General features: G+C 50.8%; 2 protein-coding genes across 4 annotated transcripts in view; one reads left to right on the forward strand and one right to left on the reverse strand.

Annotated features, from left to right (window-relative positions):
* Positions 1–3,593, forward strand: part of FANCA (FA complementation group A) — a 42,717-nt gene extending 39,124 nt beyond the window's left edge. The window contains exons 38-43 of the mRNA XM_066348908.1: positions 1,269–1,331; positions 1,732–1,834; positions 2,193–2,268; positions 2,413–2,569; positions 2,695–2,787; positions 3,292–3,593. Of these exons, the coding sequence (XP_066205005.1) occupies positions 1,269–1,331; positions 1,732–1,834; positions 2,193–2,268; positions 2,413–2,569; positions 2,695–2,787; positions 3,292–3,399 (600 nt within the window). The 3' untranslated portion in view covers positions 3,400–3,593. The remainder of the gene's footprint in view (positions 1–1,268; positions 1,332–1,731; positions 1,835–2,192; positions 2,269–2,412; positions 2,570–2,694; positions 2,788–3,291) is intronic.
* Positions 3,594–3,771: 178 nt separating this feature from the next.
* ZNF276 (zinc finger protein 276) lies at positions 3,772–21,461 on the reverse strand. 3 transcript variants are annotated; one of them, XM_066348897.1, is made up of 11 exons: positions 21,057–21,461; positions 16,311–16,614; positions 15,944–15,990; positions 15,399–15,872; positions 14,341–14,419; positions 13,043–13,126; positions 6,590–6,700; positions 6,446–6,521; positions 6,066–6,183; positions 4,422–4,521; positions 3,772–4,348 (listed from the first exon to the last, which is right to left on the reverse strand). In XM_066348897.1, exons 1-11 carry the CDS (start codon positions 21,256–21,258, stop codon positions 4,102–4,104), a joined length of 1,842 nt encoding a protein of 613 aa, XP_066204994.1. In that variant the 5' UTR covers positions 21,259–21,461; the 3' UTR covers positions 3,772–4,101. The 3 variants fall into 3 exon arrangements, with proteins under 3 accessions (XP_066204994.1, XP_066204996.1, XP_066204995.1); XM_066348899.1 differs by having other exon boundaries at positions 3,773–4,348; positions 15,399–15,714; XM_066348898.1 differs by having other exon boundaries at positions 3,773–4,348; positions 15,399–15,845; positions 21,057–21,460.
* Positions 21,462–21,533: the final 72 nt, after the last annotated feature.

Below are 21,533 nucleotides of genomic sequence, written 5' to 3' on the forward strand. Positions count from 1 at the left end.
AAACCCGGTCTTGGTGCTCTGGTCAGTGGTGTTTCTCAGCTCCTGAATCAACTGAGCTTTTCCAAGGACAGACAGGAAGTTTGCGCTTTATTTGGAAGTAAAAGTTACTGAGTTTAAGGGTTTTTTGTTTTTTAAATTAATTTTAGAGAAGGTTGGATAGCGAGACAGAGGAATAAAAACATCTATGTGCTCTGACCGTAATCAAACTTGCAACCTTGGTATATCGGGACAATGCTCTAACCTCTGGTCGGCAAACAGTGGCTCACTAGCCACATGCAGCTCTTTGGCCCCGTGAGTGTGGCTCTTCCACAAAATGCCACGTGCGGGCACTACCTCGATAAGGAATGTACCTACCTATATAGTTTAAGTTTAAAAAATTTGGCTCTCAAAAGAAATTTCAGTCGTTGTACTGTTGATATTTGGCTCTGTTGACTAATGAGTTTGCTGACCACTGCTCTAACCAACCAGGCTCTCTGGCCAGTGGAACTTGTGTCCCTTTCCACAGCCTTGGTTCCTCTGTAGCATCTCAGCAGGGGCTGAGACAGGGCGGGTGGAAGGTGTTCCAGGCCAGCGTCTTGAAACACACCCTTTGGGAGCCGGGGGACCCATCTGGACTCAGAGCACCTGCCTCTCTGAGTTAGAACAGAGCCAGGGTCCATGTCTCAGCTTAGCAGGTGCCTGCCTGCCTGGCAGCTACATCAGTTGCTGAGCCAAGGTATCTTTGTTAATTATAGTTTAAAGTAAAACTACAAATAAGATTCTCCCATGATTGTTTTCAGGTTATTTTTGTCGGATGGGATTTGAGTAGCTCCAAAGCCTTCAGGCCTGGTGTACTGGGGGACACGGTCCATAGAGACCCGACCCAGCCTGGGTGCACCCTTGGGGTTGGGAGAGGTGGGATGGAGCCTGTGGACTTATCTCCAGGGTTTTACAAACACATCTAACCAGGAAGCCTGGGACAAGCCTGGGCTGGTAGCTCACTGCACAGGTAAGCTACCTGCAGCGGAGGCTCACACACCAGGGAGACCCCTGGCAACAGCCTAGTCTAGAGACAAGCACAAAAATGACCCAGTCAGTAATAATTTACCTCCATTAAATTCCCTGTTTAAAAGTGACTGGAAGTTTTTCTGAGAAGATCCCCTTACAGGAAAGGTGCGTGCCCTGGACATGGAAATGGTGATGAGGGGCTGTGGGTGTTTTACACCTAGAGCTGCTCTGTGGGGACAGCCTGGTGCTTCATGCTGCAGTGTCCCTGCCTGTCTTTGCAGCTGCTGGTTGCCCTGTTTTTCTTTTCCTTGATGGACCTGCTGTCGTCACACCTGACCCCACAGGTGCGTTGTCCCTCATCTGCTCAGGAAGCCTCTCCCTGTGGTGCTTGAATCTCCACGTCCCCGGGTGCCAGCTGACCTCCTGAGTCAGGATGGGGGGGAGGGTCTGGAACTTTCCCCAGGTTTCTCAGGAGTCCTGTGGTCACTGAAGTGGGAACCCCTCAGCTATAGGCCTTTGTTTTGATGTCAGAACGTGGGCACCCAGGGTCTCTGGCCACCTCCCACTGCCTGATCCCCCTCCGTCAGAGGCCCTAGGGTGACAGTCTCTGTAGGTTGTCTCCATTTAAGACTTCTAGTGTGAACAAGGAAAGGCTCCCTTCTGTGAGAGGGCCATCCCTCTTCCCCACACGCCCCGCTCTACAGACACTGCTGTCTGAGGTGTGCTCCCTCCTGTGGGTCACAGGCTGTCGACTCCCTGCGGGCTTTGGACGTCTGTGCAGAGATCCTGGGGTTTTTGCAGGAGAAGAAAGTGTCCTGGCTGCCACTCTTCCAGTTGACAGAGACAGGTAAGATACTCATGGAGCTGACTGTAGATGGGTGCCTCCTAGTCACCTGCCGTTGTGAGGAGCGCAGGTGATCCCGCACCATCGGACTGTGACCCCTGACATTTGTCTTTCTCTTCAGAAGCAACTTTCAGATGGTTTTCTTGTAAAGCATATAAACCCCTAATTTCTTGTCAGGACAAAAGCAGTGTAAGCTTGTTTGAACCACAAGAGTTTAGTGGAGTATTGAGGTCCCCAGGGCAGTGTTGGCCGTTGTTTGGGGAAGTCCACCTGCCTGGCCCCCAGAAGCACAGGAGGTCCTTTGAGGACACCAGTCCTGGGGGAGGTGTCCTTGGATGACCGTGAGCCCCTCGGGTTGCAGATGCCGGCCTGGGGCGTGTTCTCCTGCGCCTGTTCCCGGACCAGCACATCAGGCTGCTGCCCGTCGCCTTCTACAGGTAACTCCCTGCTGCTCCGGTCCGGCCACAGCGCCGGCCCTGACCACTGTGGGCCTCGACGGGAGAGCCAGCCTCTCACTTCCTGTGCTGACTGCACTTGTCTCTGGGAGGTCTGTGTCCCCTGACATCCCGTCTTCCCTTCAGCCTCCTCTCTTCCTTTGATGAAGACGTCCTCCTCCAGGACGGCGCCTTCCTGCGCATTGCTGTGGACATGCACCTGAAGCTGTGCTGCCTCTTCGTAGCTGGGGAGACAGGTGCACTCTCGACCGCAGCCGGCAGGAGCCAGCAGCTCCAGGGCCAGGCAGGTGCACGGACGGGCTGTGTCCAGGCTCATGGGGCAAGCTCTCTGGGGCCTGAGGCTGGAGATGGCCTGTCCCAGCACACATGTGGGCACCCTGACCGTGCCTCTGCCCGTCCTCTCTCTAGGGCGACCCTGTCAGCCTGATGATGAAAGCTCGTCTTTTTCTACTGCAGTTGATACCTCGGTGCCCCAGAAAGAGCTTCACAGGCATGGCAGAGGTAACACAGGATGCCTCTGTGATGTTTGTTTTTAAATTTTTTTGTGTGTGACAGAGAGAGGGACAGATAGACAGACAGGAAGGGAGAGAGATGAGCAGCATCAATTCTTCATTGTGGGTCCTTAGTTGTTCATTGATTGCTTTCTCCTATGTGCCTTAATGGGGGCTACAGCAGACTGAGTGACCCCTTGCTAGAGCCAGCAACCTTGGGCTCAAGCTGGTGAGTCTTGCTCAAACCAGATGAGCCTGCGCTGAAGCCAGCGACCTTGGGGTTTCGAACCTAGGTCCTCCATGTTCTAGTCCGATGCTCTATCCACTGCACCACCACCTGGTCAGGCTGGTGTTTGTTTTTAAATCCCAATCACTATGTAAGCACGAGGATGTGGAGGTCCAACACTTGGCCTTGTGGCTGCCATGGCCACTTAATGGTTGGCTGTGGTCACTAGCTGCCCTCTCCCTATGCCCTTGGTGTCAAGTCTGTGCTAAGCCCGGTGTTTTCTTGTAGCTGCTGGCCACTCATGGAGACTGTGACCCAGAAGTCAGTGCCGCCCTCCGGAGCAGGCAGCAGGCCACGTCAGACACTGGCCTCTCCCAGGAGCCCTGTCTCTTCTGATTGGACCCACATATTCACCACTCCTGTTTTTGTTTTTTTCCTGAAGTGAAAAGTGGGGAGGCACAGAGATAGACAGTCCCGCATGTGCCCGACTGGGATCCACCTGGCATGCCCACCAGGAGGCGGGTGCAACGGAGCCATTCTAGTGCCGTAGAGCCATCCTCAGCGCCCAGGCCAACTTTGCTCCAATGGATCCTTGGCTGCGGGAGGGGAAGAGAGAGAGAGAGAGAGAGAGGACAGAGAGGGGGAAGGGTGGAGAAGCAGATGAACACTTCTGTGTGCCCTGGCTGGGAATCAAACCCGGGCCTTCCACACGCCAGGCTGACACTATCACTGAGCCAACCAGCCAGGGATGCACCACTCCTTTGTAAATAATTTATTATGAGCATGATGTGGAGCTCTTGTTGCACTAAAAAGTGGATTACAAATCTCTTTGATTGCTTTAGTGGGGTACAGGAATCAATTTAAAATTTACATCTGGCCCCCAGCTCAGTATTGATAGGAAAATAAACCGCTGGTCCTGGAATGGACGCAGAAAGGTGACCTGGGCCTGGCACTGACCTCCTGCGTTCCAGCACAGGGTGGGGTCCAGTGTGGGGGCTCCAGAGCGAGCAAGACTGTGCTGCAGCTCTCATGGGAGGAACCACGAAAGTCGTGTTCAACCCCATCCGCCACCTGGTGAGTTCAGGTGCTGGTGCGCCCTCAGGTGGGCTCAGGCTTCACGGCCTGACTCTCTGTGGTCCTGGGTGGTGGCTCCAGGGGCAAGGTCTTGTCCTGGGTCTGTGTCAGAGGATGGACCATAGACATGTGCACATTGAGGTTGTGAGCCTTCTCGAACCGCCGGCCACACTGGTCACAGGCAAAGTCCAACTCCGTCTCAGCCTTGTGTTTGGTCATGTGGTACTTGAGGGATGCCCGCTGCCGGCACTGGAACCCGCAGACCTCACACCTGGAAGGCAGAGGAGAGTGAGCAAGGACTTGGGCAACAGTGTGGCCACGAAGCAGCCCTGACCCACACTTACTGCAGAGGCTTGGCTCCCGAGTGCCGCATCTGGTGAACAAGGAGGTGCTTCCGCTGCTTGAAGGTCTGTCCACACTCGTCACAGATGTAGTTCCGCACCTCTGAGGACAGACAGGAGCACAGGCTCCAGTAAGGCCCACCCTCCTGGGATCCCTACACTCGCTGCCCGAGCAGAGGAACTTGCTGACTTAACTGTACTCAGTTGAAATATAGTGCTGACACAATTTGTTATGAGTCCTCTAACCTGTGGCTGGGGCTCCCTCTAAATCTGCTGCACATTTGAAGCCTGTTTTCTTAAACATCACAGAAGGTCTCCGTTTACTGAGCACAAGTTCTTAGCAGAAGTCACATTGTAAGGTCTCAGCTTCTACTACTGTCACCCCCACATTGAATCTACCATGGAGCACCTACTTTGGAAATCAGTTTCTTACACTCTCGATCAGAACATGAATGGTGACACTTTCCACCACCAATTCCACCCCTGGATGTGCACCTAGACAGTGGCCACACATCATTTCACATTCTGCCCGCTCACCTACCAATATCTGAACTAGCCTCTGATGGCTTTTCCCTGTCCAGATGCAGTCCACCTTGATATTCTGTGCTGTCTTCGAGTTTTAAAAATGGTTAATCGTTGTGACCCCTGGTGTCTAGACTGAGACAAAGCTTGAAGACTCAGGATTTTTGTGTCAGGAGCCCAACACACACAAGAACACTTAGAGCAAACACCTCTGGGAAATGGTGTCATTGAAAATAAATGCGACCCAACAATAGAGGGGACAAATATAAAGTAAATCACATAGAATTTTCTCTAGTGGCTCATTTTTACAAAGTTAAAAAATGGGCAAAACTCTTAATATTTGATGTGAGTAAGCTAGTCAGTACAGACATGGGGAGCTGTCTTTTCAGGTGGAGTGCAGGTTTGGGAGCTGCCCTCTGCAGAAGCAGCCCCACGGCAGTCAGATGTGTGTGTGCTTCTCCTGTTTTTTGATCTGTGGGTTGTATGGGTCACACCATTAAAACTGGAGGCAAGCCATGAAACCCCATGCTTGAACCAATAAGAGGGGAAGAGAGATGAGGGGTAGAGGGAGGGGAAGAGAAGCAGATGGTCGCTTCTCATGTGTGTCCTGGCTGCATATCAAATCCAGGACGTCTGCATGCCACACCAGGCCAACACTCAACCCACTGAGCCAACTGGCCAGGGCCTACCTGCTCTGCTTTTATTTCTTACCATTTCTACAATGCATGTGGCTTCCTCTTATAATTCCCAAAGCATGCTATCTTTTAAAGCAATTTAAAAAACCCACCACAGCTTGACAGTGGATAAAGCCTCAACCTGGAAATGCTGAGGTCGCTGGTTCAAAACCCTGGCCTTGCCTGGTCAAAGTGCATGTGGGAGTTGATGCTTCCTGCTCCATCCCCTTTCTCTCTGTTCTCTCCCTCTCTAAAATGAATAAATAAATATATATTTAAAAAATTTAAAACCCACCACAATAAATGTACAGAAAGGCACTGGAATTTCTTTGCTGCTAGTTCTACACTCTGACCAACTAAGCTGTCCTGTGCACCTCATAGACACATGGCCCACGAGGCCCTGAGACGTGGACCCTGGGAGCTGCTCCCACGCGAGGGGCAGGGCACACACCTGTGTGAATGAGCTTCACATGCCGCTGCAGGTAGCGGTCGATCATGAACACCTTGTTGCAGCCAGGGTGGGGGCAGGGCCTCTCGCGGACCTCCTCGTGGTGCTCCTTGATGTGCTTCTGCAGGGTGGGCAAGGCCCTGAGTGCGCAGCTCAGCTGGGACAACAGCTCGCCCACCCTGCAGCACCTGTCGCCTCCCATGGGCCCTGCCCAGTGCCCTTGAAGGAACAGATCTAGCTATTCCTCACTCGGGATGGGTGCTTTCCCAAGAGCGAAGGCTGGTGCACCCTCCTCCATGGAGCACGGTGACAGTGGGGCTGCTCTGTGTCCATTTCCCCAGGCTCGCGGGCGCCTCCCCCGGCTCCCAGAGCACCTGCCTCACCTTCATGCCGTCGGCTCCTCGGTACACGGCTGTGCAGCCCTGGTAGGGGCACTTGTAGATGGGGGGCAGCTCCTCCCTGCAACAGAGTGCACCGTGGAGCTGCTGCCTGGCCACACAGCCCCGGGGCAGCTCCCCCGGCCTCACCTCTCACAGCGCAGCTTGTTCTTCCAGCCCGGCTTCGGTCCTGGCTTTTTTCGGATTTTTGGTTCTTCAGGCTTCTTGGCTTCTTTGCTTCCGTTCTTCTTTCCAGAGACCCTTAAGGAAAAACGGTGCAAGATGCAGTGTGTCCAACCTCTGTGCGCGGCTCTCTTTCCTTCGGGTGCTCTCCTCCCACGGGAGAGGCGGGCTTTTTCCAGTTTCCCGGGCTACATGCTTCCATCCCATGCTAACTGAGGGACCTGAAATGGACCCTGTAACCGAGTCCAGAACAACTCAAGAGGCAGGCCCAGTATTGCCACCTGGGGAGGGCCAAATGTAGGACGATGACCACAGCAACTACAGGAGTGGGTTTTCAGGACTGAAACCTCACTCCCTATGCCTAACATCAAAACTAGTTTGGTGACACCATGGGAAATGGTGGAGTAGGGGAGCTCCACGGGTCAGTCCTTTCACTAGAATAACCACTAAGCTATAAAAAAAGGCCAGAATCGACAAGGAACTCTGGACCTTGATGGGAGACTCACAGCAACCGGGGAAGTCCCTGAGGAAGAAGTGCTGTGTCTGGGAAGAGAGCTATGTGCTCCACCAGCGGCCCCTCCAGGGCCTCAGCTCTGCTGCTGGGGCCAGGGTGGGTGTGAGGGCTCGTCCCCAACAGTGTGGGTCATCAGCCCAGACGCAGCAGCAGCTTTCTGCAGGGTCGATGGGAGGATTAGAGTCATGTACACTTGTTTTCCTCTTTGGACCCAGACATTTAAGGAACTCTGTCAAAAACAGGAGTGTCTGGGGCCCTGGCCGGTTGGCTCAGTGGTAGAGCGTCGGCCTGGTGTGCGGGGGACCCGGGTTCGATTCCCGGCCAGGGCACATAGGGGAAGCGCCCATTTGCTTCTCCAACCCCACCCCCTCCTTCCTCTCTGTCTCTCTCTTCCCCTCCCGCAGCCAAGGCTCCATTGGAGCAAGGATGGTCCGGGCGCTGGGGATGGCTCCTTGGCCTCTGCCCCAGGCACTAGAGTGGCTCTGGTCGCGACAGAGCGATGCCCCAGAGGGGCAGAGCATCGCCCCCTGGTGAGCAGAGCGTCGCCCCTGGTGGGCGTGCCGGGTGGATCCCGGTTGGGCGCATGCGGGAGTCTGACTCTCCCCGTTTCCAGCTTCAGAAAAATACAAAAAACCAAACAAACAAACAAAAAAACTAGGAGTGTCTGGGGCCACATGTGACAAGCCATGGCTGACATCATCCTCAATGATCAGAGACTGGAAGCTTCCCTCTGAGATCAGGAACAAGAAAATAGTACTGGGTATCCTAGCCAGAGAAATTAGGCAAAATAATAATAAAAAAAGCCACCTACATTAGAAAGGAAGAAAAATTGCCTCTAATCACAGATGACATAATCTTCTATGTAAAAACTAAAGAATCTACATACAAAATACATTCAGTAAAGCTACAGGGTATAAAAGTCAACACAAATACCAGTCCTATTTCTATAAGGCAACAACAGGCAACCCAAAAAAGCAAATTAAAATTCATGCAGTCACCGCCTAGTCTGTGGTGGCGCAGTGGATAGAGCATCAATCTGGAACGCTGAGGTTGCCAGTTCAAAACCCTGGGCTTGCCTGGTCAAGGCATATATGAGAAGCAACTACTACGAGTTGATGCTTTCTGGCACCCCATCTCTCTCTCTTACAAAAATAGCAATAAAAATCTTTTTTTAAAAATGACCTATTAAAAAAATTCATGCAGTTATATCAAAAAGAATAAATTTCTTAGGAATAAACTTAACCCAGAAGGTGAAAGACTCGTACACTGAAAACTACAGAACACACTGATGAGAGAAATTAAAGACTTTAATAAAAAGACATCCCATGTTCATGGATCAGAAGGCAATGTTAAGATGGTAATGCTTCTCCCAAAACAATCTACAAGTGCAATTCCTAATAAAATCCCGATGGTGATTTTTGAGAGGAAAAAATTTCTAAGTGTCACACTGAATTTCAAGGGATGCTGAATAAGCAAAACAATTTTAAAAAACAATGTTGGGGGCTCATACTTCCTGATTCCAAAATTTACTACAAATTTCTGAGAAAACACCCTCCCAAGTACAGACTGATTTTTGACAAGGCTGCCAAGACCATTCAGTGGGGAAGGGACAGTCTCTAACAATGTAGGAAAAGGATAATATCCACAAGCAGAAGGAAGCTGGACCCCTAACACACACCACATACAAAAATTAAACGGATCAAAGGCCTGAATATAAGAACTAAAACTATAAAGCTCTTAGAAGAAAACAGGAATATCTTCATGATTGTGGATTTGGCAATGGTTTCTTTTTTTAATTTTTTTTATTTTTTTTACAGGGACAGAGAGAAAGTCAGAGGGATAGATAGGGACAGAAAGACAGGAACGGAGAGAGATGAGAAGCATCAATCATCAGTTTTTCATTGTGACACCTTAGTTGTTCATTGATTGCTTTCTCATATGTGCCATGACCGCGGGCCTTCAGCAGACTGAGTAACCCCTGCTCGAGTCAGTGACCTTGGGTCCATGCTAGTGAGCTTTTTGCTCAAGCCAGATGAGCCCACACTCAAGCTGGCAACCCTGGGGTCTCGAACCTGGGTCCTTCTGCATCCCAGTCAGACGCTCTATCCACTGCACCACCGCCTGGTCAGGCGGCAATGGTTTCTTAAATATGACAAATGCACAGGAAGTGAAAGTAAAAATAGGTAATCTGGACTTCAAAATTAAAATTTTTGTGCACCAAATGACACTATAGAGTAGAATGACCCATTGAATAGGAGGAACTAGCCTACAGCTCAAGAGCAAAAAGACAACCCAATTAAAATATGGGCAAAGGACTTGAACAGACATTTCTCCAAAGATATAAGCATGTGAAAAGATGCTCAACATTACTAACCAGTAGAGAAATGCAAGTCAGAATGACGAGATACCACTTTCTGCCCATTCGGATGACTATTAAAAAGGAAAAGAAAACAATGTTTCAAGGATTTGGAGACACTGGAACACTTGTGCACTGTTGGTGGGAATATAAATGTGCAGTGAAAACTGACTACAGCAGCTCCTCAGAAAGTAAGACGTGATATTACCCCGTGACTCAACAGTCCTACTTCTGAGTATCTACCCAAAGAATTCAACACCAGGACTCAGATATTTGTACACCAGTGTTCAGAGCATTACTAACAATAACCAAATTTTGGTGAAAACCAAAAACAGTGATGAATAGATCAACAAAATATGCTCTAGCCATATAATACAGCAGTGATTTTTTAACCTTTTCCATCTTATGGCACATAAACTACTAAAATTCTGAGCGCAAAGAAGGTATAATTTTGATTCATTCACACTGGATGGCTATTGTGTTGGCTGTTGTCATTTTTTAATTTTTAATTTAATTTAATTTAATTTTTTTTACAGAGACAGAGAGAGGGATAGATAGGGACAGAGAGGCAGAAAGGGAGAGAGATGAGAAGCATCAATTATTAGTTTTTCGTTGCACATTGCGACACCTTAGTTGTTCATTGATTGCTTTCTCGTATGTGCCTTGACTGCGGGCCTTCAGCAGACTGAGTAATCCCTTGCTCCAAGCTGGTGAGCTTTGCTCAAACCAGATGAGCCTGCGCTCAAACTGGCGGCCTCGGGGTCTTGAACCTGGGTCCTCCGCATCCTAGTCCAACGCTCTATCCACTGTGCCACCGCCTGGTCAGGCCTTTTTTTTTTTTTTTTTTAATTTTACTTATTGTATTTTTAAAATATTAAGTATTCTATAAGTACTTTTTGTATTCATAAAATTTTTTTAAATTTACTTATTGATTTATTTTATAAATACTTTTTGTATTTATAAAAATTTTATTTATTGATTTTAGTAAGAGAGAGGGACAGGAACATTGATCTATTCCTTTCTATGCCCTGACCAGGGACTGAACTGGCAACCTCTGGACTTCTGGATGACACTCTAACTGAGCTGTCTGGCCAGGGCTGTTGTCATTTTTTTATTTGGCAATCTAAGGGAAAAGAGATCAGTGCCCCTGAGTAAATAGGTGTTGCATGTTTTAAAAATTCTTGCAGCACACAGGTTGAAAAATGCAGCAATACAGTGTTATTCAGCAATAGAAAGGAATCAAGTTCTGTCACAGGCTACAACATGGTGAATCTCAGAAACATTCTGTTGAGAGAAGCCAGTCACAAAAGGACAAATATTATATAACTCTACTTCTACGAGGTTCCTAGAATGAGTGAGTACCTAGATTAGAGATTGTCAGGGCCTGGGGAAGGAAGAAGTCATTGCTTAATGGGTAGTTTCTGTTTGGGATGAAGAAAAGTTTAGAAATACTGGTGACTGTTGTACAATACTGTGAATGTACTTAATGCCTCAAAGCGTACTCTTAAAAATGGTCAACTTTAGCCTGACCAGGCAGAAGCGCAGTGGATAGAGCGTCGGACTGGGATGTGGAGGACCCAGGTTCGAGACCCCGAGGTCGCCAGCTTGAGCGTGGGCTCATATGGTTTGAGCAGAGCTCACCAGCTTTGACCCAAGGTTGCTGGCTCGAGCAAGGGGTTACTCGGTCTGCTGAAGGCTCGCGGTCAAGGCACATATGAGAAAGCAATCAATGAACAACTAAGGTGTTGCAATGCGCAACGAAAAACTAATAATTGATGCTTCTCATCTCTCTGTTCCTGTCTGTCTGTCCCTGTCTATCCTCTCTCTCTCTCTTAAAAATTTTTTTTTTTTTGCCTGACCAGGTGGTGGCGCAGTGGATAGAGCGTCGGACTGGGATGCGGAAGGACCCAGGTTCGAGACCCCGAGGTCGCCAGCTTGAGCGCAGGCTCATCTGGCTTGAGCAAAGAGCTCACCAGCTTGGACCCAAGGTCGCTGGCTCCAGCAGGGGGTTACTCGGTCTGCTGAAGGCCCACGGTCAAGGCACATGTGAGAAAGCAATCAATGAACAACTAAGAAGTCGCAACTCGCAACGAGAAACTGATGATTGATGCTTCTCATCTCTCTTCGTTCCTGTCTGTCTGTCCCTGTCTATCTCTGCCTCTGTAAAAAAAAAATAATAATAAATAAATAATTTTTTTTTTTTAAATGGTCCAACTTTATGTGTATTTTACCACAAATTTTAAAAAAGTCCTGACCTGTTGTGGCACAGTGGATAGTGACCTAGAACACTGAGGTTGCCGGTTCAAAACCCTGGACTTGCACGGTCAAGGCGCGTATGAGGAGCAACTACGAGCTGATGCTTTCTGCTCTTCCCCCCTGCCTCTCTCTCTAAAATCAATAAATAAAATCTTAAAAAAACCACTGTCTTCGTTAGTACATTAGTATAGTGGTATCCCCATCTGCATTCGGTGTGCTTTACATCCTTTTGGCTTTGTGTGTTTTATGTGGCCTTTGCTGTAATACCAATAAAAAACTTACTTTCTCTTAAAAAGAAAAAGAACTATAAATAATTATTCTCTTTAAAGAGTACATTAAAAGAGCTGTTTTGATGCCTAGACAGGCTTCTCCTCTGCTTGTCTCTCTGACACCGGGCTGTGTGTCCCCTGCTCCCTGGCCTCTACCTCCGAGTGGCACAGGCCCCCTGTCAGAGCTGCACTGTGACTGTGATTGGCCATTTCCTTCCCACTCTAGACCACTCGTGTATGGAGAGCCCGTGGGTTTCACAGGGGGGTCTCTGCAGCCACGGAGGCCGTGCAGGGTTCAGTGCAGCTCGCTGACTCGGATCTCTCCCCAGAGTCGCTGGTTGTCCTCCTGTTTCTCCGTAACCCGTGTCAGAACTTAAAGGAAAAGAAGTTGTGATTGCTTCTCAATCTGTGCTTTATGTTTTCTTGGTGGACTGTGTGAACTGCTGAAGGATGACATCCATGTTGGGCATCAACAACAGCAAGGGCTTGAGTAGTTCCTGACACAGGGTGGGAGCAAACTGACCCAAGTGGAAGAGCCCTGGCTGCCAGGACCCTACGTTCTAACTAGAGACAGAACAAACCCCTGAAAAGACAGGTCAGAGAAGTGACTCAGCGAGGAAGCGGCAGGGAAGCTGAGAACAGCTGTGGGGCCCGATCCCTGAGCCCCTGAAGCTCAGCCCGGGCAGCAGGAAGAAAGCAGGAGTCAGAGGCTGGCAGGTCAACCAGACGGGTGGCTGCAAGCAGGGCCGACACAGGGAAGGCAAGGAGCTCCAGAATGAGGCGGGCTCATTGCCCACGGGGCCCCTGCCACCCTCACGTGGCTGTCTGCTGCCTCACAAGTGACACTGGGACCAGGCCCCAGAGCTGAACCGGGAAGGTCTCAGCTCACTCAGAAGCCACACTGCACTGGGCTTGGCAGGTGGACACAAGAAGTATGTGCTAACGGGAGTCCAGAGGCAGTGCCCAGACCCCCTGCTGGACATGGCCCCCAGCCCAAGGCACCTGCACCCCAGCTGTCCCCTTACTTCTTCTCTGGGTAGGGCTCAAAGGACTCATCTGAGGACTGGGCATTCTGCTTCTTGTCACTGTCATCTTCACTCAGGAAGTCCCTAGGACAGAAGAGAGAACCTTTAGCAAAGTCCTGGGGTGGGTGACAGATCCAGTGTAACTTCCTGTCTAAAGACACCGTATGGATCCCCACATCCCGTGGTTTAAATCTCCTGAAAGGAGAATCCTATAACCCTCAAATCTCTGACCCCGTCTCCTACTAGAAAGGACAAGTCAGGGTCACTGAAGCACAAGATGACGATCCCCCATAAGCCATGCTCTCCTCACACCAGGACCCCAAACTCAGAAGCCTCTCTGTGGGCCCAGGCAGGTGTGAGGACCCCCACAGGTTGTGGGCTTCTCAGTAAGGGGATGTTCAGAACATCACCTCAACCTGTAACTGAGCACCTGTTGAGCGGACAGGTCAGCTGTCAGCCATTTCAAAGGTCATGAAGACTTAGAAAAGCTCTGTCCATCTGTAACCTTCACCCTGAAGTATGAACCACTATTCACTCTGTTAGTAGACAGCCAGGCTGGCAGCATGCCTTCTGCAGGCCACCACCATCAGACAGAGAAAGGCTGAGGCTGGCTGGTGGCCGGCAGGACAGCCTGCAGCCACTCCTGGTCCCACAGGTGTTTCTAGCACACAGAGCCATGGGAGTCCCACCGGAGTTGCACTAAAAACTGCTCTACTCTTCGCCCTAGCAAGCAAGCTCCATGGATGGAGCATCGTCCTGACGTGCGAAGGTTGCCAATTCGATCTCTGGTCAAGGCACATACTGAAGCAGATCAATTTCTTTCTCTCTCAAATCAATCAATAAATTAACAAAAACTGTTCTATTCTATGGACAGGGTTCATCTTCATTCCAGCCATGGCTTGTGCGGTAGGGTGGGAGGGTGTGAGTGGTTCTTGGCTCAGAGGCAAGGGCAGCCCAGAAGCGACAGCCCCAAGTTACACTCTGTCCTGGCCAGAGGCCAGCTCCCTCTGCTCTAGGAAGGCGTGGGGTTAGCACAGAACTCAGGCCTTGAAGGAGGAGACAAGCGGGCAGCAGCAGAGGACGCCTGTGGGACCATCCCAGGAGCTCCACACTGCCCGGTCCTGCTCCCCTGTAGCTGCATCAGGGCAGGTTACGCTCTGGGACCCAGGAAGCCCCCAATCAGGACTGAGAAGGCTGGAAACACCCCCGGCCAGGACACGGGCAGCAAGCCCCTAGGATGGTAGAGTTTGGGTTTCCAAGAAGAAATTTTAGGCTGTTTAAACCCACTCTTCTCTCACCCCTCAGAAAGGTCACTGAACTCGTCTTTTACCCGATCATCCGAGGTTGAAGATGGAAACTGCTTCTCACCCAACTGCCCTGAGAAACAAAGGACAAGGCTCCCGTTACCAACACCGTGGGCAGGCAGAGCTTCCGGCAAGTAGGCATGGCCTGTACGACCACAGGGCCTTCCTTGTTGGGAAGCCTGGGGTCCTCCAGCCCCAAATTCCACCTGCCTCCCAACTCTCTCCCCACAAGGTCCCAGCACAGCTGAGCCCTGGGTCACCCGCATCCAGCACTGGCAGCCAGTGCTGAGCACCAGCACCCCCGAGGTTAAGATTCAGCCCTTTCAGGGTGGGATGATTCACGCTTCGTGGATATTTCAGGACATTAGCAACATCATTGTTCTCAAAGCACTGCATGTGACTTACAAAGCTGTGCAGCCCTAAGGACCCTCCCATAGTCCCCGCTGCCTCCCAGCACATGAGCATCCCCACCTCCCTGAGCCATCCTGGGAGCTGTACTTTGTGGAAGTGCCACAGAGGGCTTGCACTCGGGGCCAAGCACCCCCACGCAGACGGGGCACACACGGCAGCAGACAGCTGGCCTGGCCCTCCTAATGTGGTGCCTGTGAATAGCACCGCCACACCCATGGCGCTGTGGGATCAGGCTGCACACCAGGGCCTGTGTTTCTTCTCCTCACTCGGCAGAGGAGCCTGTCCACACTGGTCTCACTGGGGTGTCACCAGGGCTCTGGCGGAGGCCCAGGACATGACCCAGAACACCCTCAGAGGCACCAGCTGTCCTCTCCCCCACGCCTCACAACAAGGGCCCCATTCTTCTCTCGCCGGTCCCCTGGCCTGAGCAGGCTGAGCAGGCTGGACAGCAGAAAAGCCTGCCTCCACGGACACTGCTGGCACAGGGGCCTCTGCCTCCACAGACACTGCTGGCACAGGGGCCGCAGGCTCCCCTTCTGTCAGATGCCCACACGATACCACCACAACTGCCCAGAACGTTAGAGGCATCCACTTCCTGCTGAGGAGGAATCCTGGTCTAACAGCCTAGAGGAGCCCCCTACCTGGAGCCCCACTCTGGGGGAGGCTTGACTGAGGCACAGGGCTTGGCCCAGGCCCCACAGGGTTGTCATCTGAAGAAGGCTGGGCCACGTCTCTGTCGGGCAGTGTCTCCGTCTCAGCCCAGGCTGTGGTCACTCTGCCCTGGGAGCTTGGAGGGGCAACCCCAGTGGGGTTGGACCTCCGGTGTTGGGTAAGCTGTGGGGCCATCTCCTTGTCCCACGTCCACTTGACTGCCAATGCACTATCCAGCAAGAGAGCCCCGCAGCTGGAGTCGGCGTTCATGGTGTAGTCGTGGCCTTGGTCGCAGCCCCACACGGCCTGGATGACACCACAATACTCGGAGGACAGCGTCCTCTGGAGGCTGGGCAGGGCCCTGCAGCCAGCCGCGTGTCCATGTACCCACCCGACCAAGCCGTGCAGGCCTTCGGCGCTCGAAGTGATCAGATCCACTGAGGAAAGGCACAGAGACAGCAGTCCTGTGGATGGTCAGCACCCAGCCCACTACAAGCCCACCCACACACCACACACCACGTCCTGGGGCACTCACCAAGACATGCTCCATCCTCTGCCTCTGCTGGGGGCTGGGCACCCACCCTGCAAAGGATCAGCATGGCGTGAGTTGGGCCCTGCAGGGAGCATGGTGCAGGCTTGTGCAGGCTCGCTCTCTCCACCTGCCCTCTCCCACATGCAGGCTGATTCTGCCCTCCATGGCCGCCTCCTTGCCCTCAGAGCCACCGCGGCCCTTACCTCCCACACCACCTGCCCTGGGGCTTCCACATCTGCTGCTCCCACACCATGCCCCCCCCCCCCCCACTGCACAGGTGCCCTCCAGGCACTCCCTGTGCGGAGAACAGCACAGCACACACACATGGGCCTTAGCTGAGCACCCCCAAAGGAACAAAGGGAGCACCTACTGTGTGCAGGGCTTCCGGGGACCCACAGGGGACATGTTGACTCTCTGCAGGAAGGACTTGAGGAGGCCGTGGCACTGGTAGAACTGGGCGTGGCAGTTCTTGCAGACAAACTGAGACAGAGCTGGGTCCTGGAGAACGGCCACCCCAAGCAGGTGCTGGAAGTCCCTAACGAAGACACGCTCCCCTGGGGGTGGTCTCTCTGAGCTCTGCCCAGGTGCCCGGCCAGAGATGCTGCGTAGACTCCGCGCAGAGAACTTCCCGTGACAGAGGCGGCAGTGTCCCATGGCAAGAGCCCGGCCTGTTCCTGGGCAAGCACAGGAGATGTTACGTCAGCAGACAGAGCTGCTTGCTGCACAGCACATGCTCCCAGGAGGGGCACCACGTGGACCCGGGGGGGGGGGGAGGCCCATACTCCACCAGGCTCCCAGCTCCTCTAGTGGAGAAGACCCTCCATGCGGCCTCCCGGACACATTCCTAAACACAAGCCTGTGTCTGGACCAGAGGCAGGTTCTGAGGCAGGTTCTGGGCTCCCAGCTGAACACACAGCCTCTGGGAAGATGTGGCCAGTGGAGGGCCTTCTGGCCCCAAAAGACTTTCAAAGAATTCTAAATGTGTCCACAAGGCCAGCATTCCACTGAGACCAAAGCCAGGCAAGGGTACCACAGGAAAAGATAACCACAGGCCATTGCCTGACCCGTGGTGGCGCAGTAGATGAAACATCAACCTGGAGTGCTGAGGTCAACGGTATGAAACCCCAGGTTGGCCTGGTCAAGGCACATACAAGAAGCAACTACCATGAGTTAATGCTTCTGGTTATTCCTCACCCTTCTCTCTCTCTCTTCTCTCTAAAATAAAAAAATTAAAGCTTTTAAAAAAATATCACTACAGGCCAATATCTCTAATGAACATAAATGCAAAAACCTTCAAGAAAACACAAGCAAACCAAATCCAACAATACACTGAAAGGATCCAGTAGGACTAATTCCAGGGTGCAAGGACAGTCCAACATCCAAGCAATGTGATTCACCCCAGTAACAAAATAAAGGACTAGAAATCATACCATCATCTCAGTACATGCAGAAAGTGTAGTTGACAAAGGTCAACATCCATTAATGTTTGAAAAAAAAAACTCAAAAAGTTCTCATCAAAGTGGGTAGAGAGGACATACATCAATATAACAGAGCCTGCACATGTCAAGCTCATAGCTAACACCACACTCAATTGTGAAAACTGAAAACTTTTCTCTCAGATCAGAAACAAGACAAAGATGCCCTCTCTCACCACCTGTATTCAACATAATATTGGAAAGTCCTAGCCAGAGCAATTAGGCAAGAAACACAAACAAAAGGCATCCAAATTGGAAAGAAAGAAGTGAAATTATATTTGCAAATGTCATTATATAAGGAAACCCTAAAACTTCACCAAGAAAACTGTCAGAACTAAAAATTCAGTAAATTCACAATATACAAAAATCAATTGTTTCTATACACTAATAACAAACTAAAAGAAAGAGAAATTAAGAAAACAATCCCATTTACAATTGCATCAAAAAAGAAGAAAATACCTACAAATAAATTTAATGGAGATGAAAGACATGTACACTGAAAACTGTAAGGTACTGATGAGAGAAACTGAAGATACAAATAAATAGAAAAATATTTGGTGAATTTGAAGAATTCATGTTGTTAAAATGTCCCCACTACCCCAAACCATCCAAGACTCAATGCAATCCCCATCAAAATTCCAACAACATTTTTAACTAAATAGAATGAACAATCTTAAATTTTATATGGAACCACAAAAGACCCCCAATAGTCAAAGCAGTCTTGAGAAAGAATAATAAAGCTGGAGGTATCGCAATTCCTTATTTCAAACTGTTTTACAAAGCTAATGTAATCAAAATAGTATAGTACTGGCATAAAAACAGACACATAATGGAAGAATAGATGACCCAGAAATAAACCCATGCATATACAGTCAAATAATCTATGACAAAGAAGACAAGACTATATAATGCGGAAAGGACAGTCTCTTCAATAAATGGTGTTGGCAAAACTGTAAAGCCACATGCAGAAAAATAAAAGACCACTATTTTATGACATACACAAAAATCACTCAAAACTGAAAGACCTGACACCATAAGGTTACCAGAAAAAAACACAGGCAGTAAACTCCTTGACAGTGGTCTCAGTGATGATTAAAAAAAAAAAAAATTGGTGCCTAAAGCAAAGGCAACGAAAGCAAAGGTAAGAGGAACTATATCAAACTAAAAAGTTTCTGCACAGCAAGGAAACTACTGACTATATGAAAAGGCAACCCACTGATGGGAGAAATTATTTGCCAATCAGGTATCTAAGGGGTTATTATTCAAAATATACAAAGAACTCATACAACTCAATAGCAAAAAAACAAAAACAATCTGATTTCTGCCTGACCAGGCGGTGGCGCAGTGGATAGAGCATTGGACTGGGATGCAGAAGGCCCAGGTTCGAGACCCCTAGGTCGCCAGCTTGAACGCAGGCTCATCTGGTTTGAGCAAAAACTGGCCTGAGCCCAAGGTCGCTGGCTCAGAAAGGGGTCACTCAGTCTGCTGGGGTTACTCCATCTGCTGAAGGCCCACGGTCAAGGCATATATGAGAAAGCAATCAATGAACAACTAAGGTGTTGCAACGCTCAAAGAAAAACTAATGATTGATGCTTCTCATCTCTCCGTTCCTGTCTGTCTGTCCCTCTCTCTGACTCTGTAAAAACAAACAAAAAAAAACCTGATTTAAAAATGGACAGAAGATCTGAATCAACATTTTTCCAAAGAAAACATACAGATAGATGGCCACCAAGTACAGTAAGTTCTCACTTAATGTTGTTGTTGGGTTCTTGGAACTGGCGAAAGGACATATAAGGAAACCAACTTTAGAGTAGACTCATTGATATAAACAGAGTTAAGTACCTATGGCATCTCATCCAAGTTATAACAAAACTACACTGACGAAACAATGTTATTTAAGGAACATGAAAAGATGCTCAACATCACTAATCATTAGGGAAATGCAAATCCATACCACAGTAAAATCCCACCTCACACTGGCAAGAATGGCTACCACCAAAAAGAGAACAAATAACAAGTGCTGGTGAGGATGTAGGAAAAGGGAAGCCTTGTGTATTGTTGGTGGGAATGTAAACTGGTTCAGCCACTATGGAAAACAGTATGAAGGTTCCTCAAAAAACTAAAGATGGAGCCCTGGCCAGATAGCTCGCTTGGCTGGAGTACCTGTCCCGAGGTGCGGAGGTTGCCTGTTCAATCCCCAGTCAGGGCACATACAGGAACAGGTGAATGTTCCTGTCTCTCTCTCTCCCTTCCTCTCTCGCTAAAATCAATAAATAAAAATTAAAAAAATTAAAGAGGGAACTGCTGATTCCATTTCTGGTCATATATATGAAGGAAACAAAAACAGTAACTGGAAAAAGTAGTAGCCAAGACCTAAAAACAGCCTAAGTGTCCATCCACGGATGAAAGATAAAAATGTGTATGTGCATGTGCATGTATATCTGTATGCAGATATCTACATAAACTCCTATATAATGGAATATTTAGTCATAAAGAAATAAATCCTGCCATTTGTGGCAACGTGGATTGACCTTAATGTGCAATAAGTCAGGCAGATAAAAACTAATACCATATGATCTTACATATGCAACCAACCAACAAAACAGAAGAAACACCCCAAACTGAACTTATAAACAGAATAGACTGGTGGTTGCCAGGGTGGGAGGAGGTGTTGGTGAATTAGGTGATGGTGGTCAAAAAGTACAAATGACCACTGATAAAAGACTTAAGTCCTGGGGATGCCATGTACAGCAAGCACGGTGACTACAATTAACAACACTGTCCTGTATGTATGAAAGTTGCTAAGAGAGTAGATTTCACAAGTTCTCCTCATAAGAAAAAAAGTTGTCACTGTGAGGTGATGGATGTTAACTACTACAGAAACTGTGATCATTTCACAATATATACAAATACTGAATCGTTATTCTGCCCATCTGAAACGAACATCACGTTATATGTCCATTACAGATCAGTAAAAAAAAAACATTTTAAAAATCCAAACATTTTAAATAAATAAATAAATGTCTCCGCAACTGTGTAAGTTCATAAAGGAAGCTGGAAACTTCGTTCCCTAGCACTGTTTGAGATCAGACGTGAAGGGGCGGTGTCCACCCCACGCCCCTTCTGCCTCGCGGGGTCCCCCGTGTGCCGCACGCAGGTGGATGAAGCCGCCGCCCCCTCTGCCCTCCCCCCAGCCCCCCAGGATGACACGAGAGCAGCGTGAAGCTGAGGGGCACGAGCACACAGGAGGCCACGCGCGCGCTCGGGCACAGACCACGGGGCACAGAACCCACGCCCGGCGGGGCTGGGCGCCTCCCACCCGAAGCCTGGGTTCTGCTGTCACGAGCCGGCCGCTGAGTCGCGGGGGTCGGTAGAGCCATGACCTGCAGGTCAGAGGCCACAGCGCCGGGCTGGGACCGACACCCAGGCCCGGCGCCTGCAGAACCGGAGCGCTGATGACCGCGCGCGGTCGGCAGGGTCAGTGTCTTGCGAAACATCCCCCGCAAGGGCGCGGGCGCCGGCGAGGCCCGGCCCGCCTCCAGCCGCCCAAGGACGCTGCGGGGGAGCGGTCCCCGGGGCCGCGGTCCTCGCCATCCCCGAGCGGGTCGCGGCCCCCGTGCGGCTGGCCGGACCGGACTCACCCGCCTCGTCCACGCCGTCCTCGCCCGCGTCCCCGCAAGCCCGCGCCGGACCCCAGCCCAGCCGCGAAGCCACCAAGGCAGCCGCCTCATCCACACTGGGCCCGCTGCGGGCGGGGCGGCCCCGGGTCCGGCCGCCGCCCAAGCCCCCGCGCTGCCTCGCCGCCCCGGGCGACAGGAAGCGGCCGAGCCGGTCCCGTTTCATGGCGGCGGCCCCGGCGTTCCGCTTCGCTCCTCTCGGCTCTGCTCGGGCCCCGCTCGGCCTCGCTCGGCTCCACTCGGCCCCGCTCGGCTCGCTGTGCCCGGCGGCTTGGCTCCGCTGGGTCTTGCTCAGCCCGGAGCTGTCGTCCGCTCGGCTGGACGGTGCGCGCTCGTTCCCGCCCGACTCCGCCCTTCTGCTCCGCTCCGCTCCCGGGAAGCGGGTGGGCGGGGCGAGGGGCGGGGCCGCGCGGTGGGCGGGGCCGCGCGGTGGGCGGGCCG

Source organism: Saccopteryx leptura, chromosome 9 (assembly GCF_036850995.1).
Source record: "Saccopteryx leptura isolate mSacLep1 chromosome 9, mSacLep1_pri_phased_curated, whole genome shotgun sequence".
In the NCBI taxonomy this organism is placed as follows: domain Eukaryota; kingdom Metazoa; phylum Chordata; class Mammalia; order Chiroptera; family Emballonuridae; genus Saccopteryx; species Saccopteryx leptura.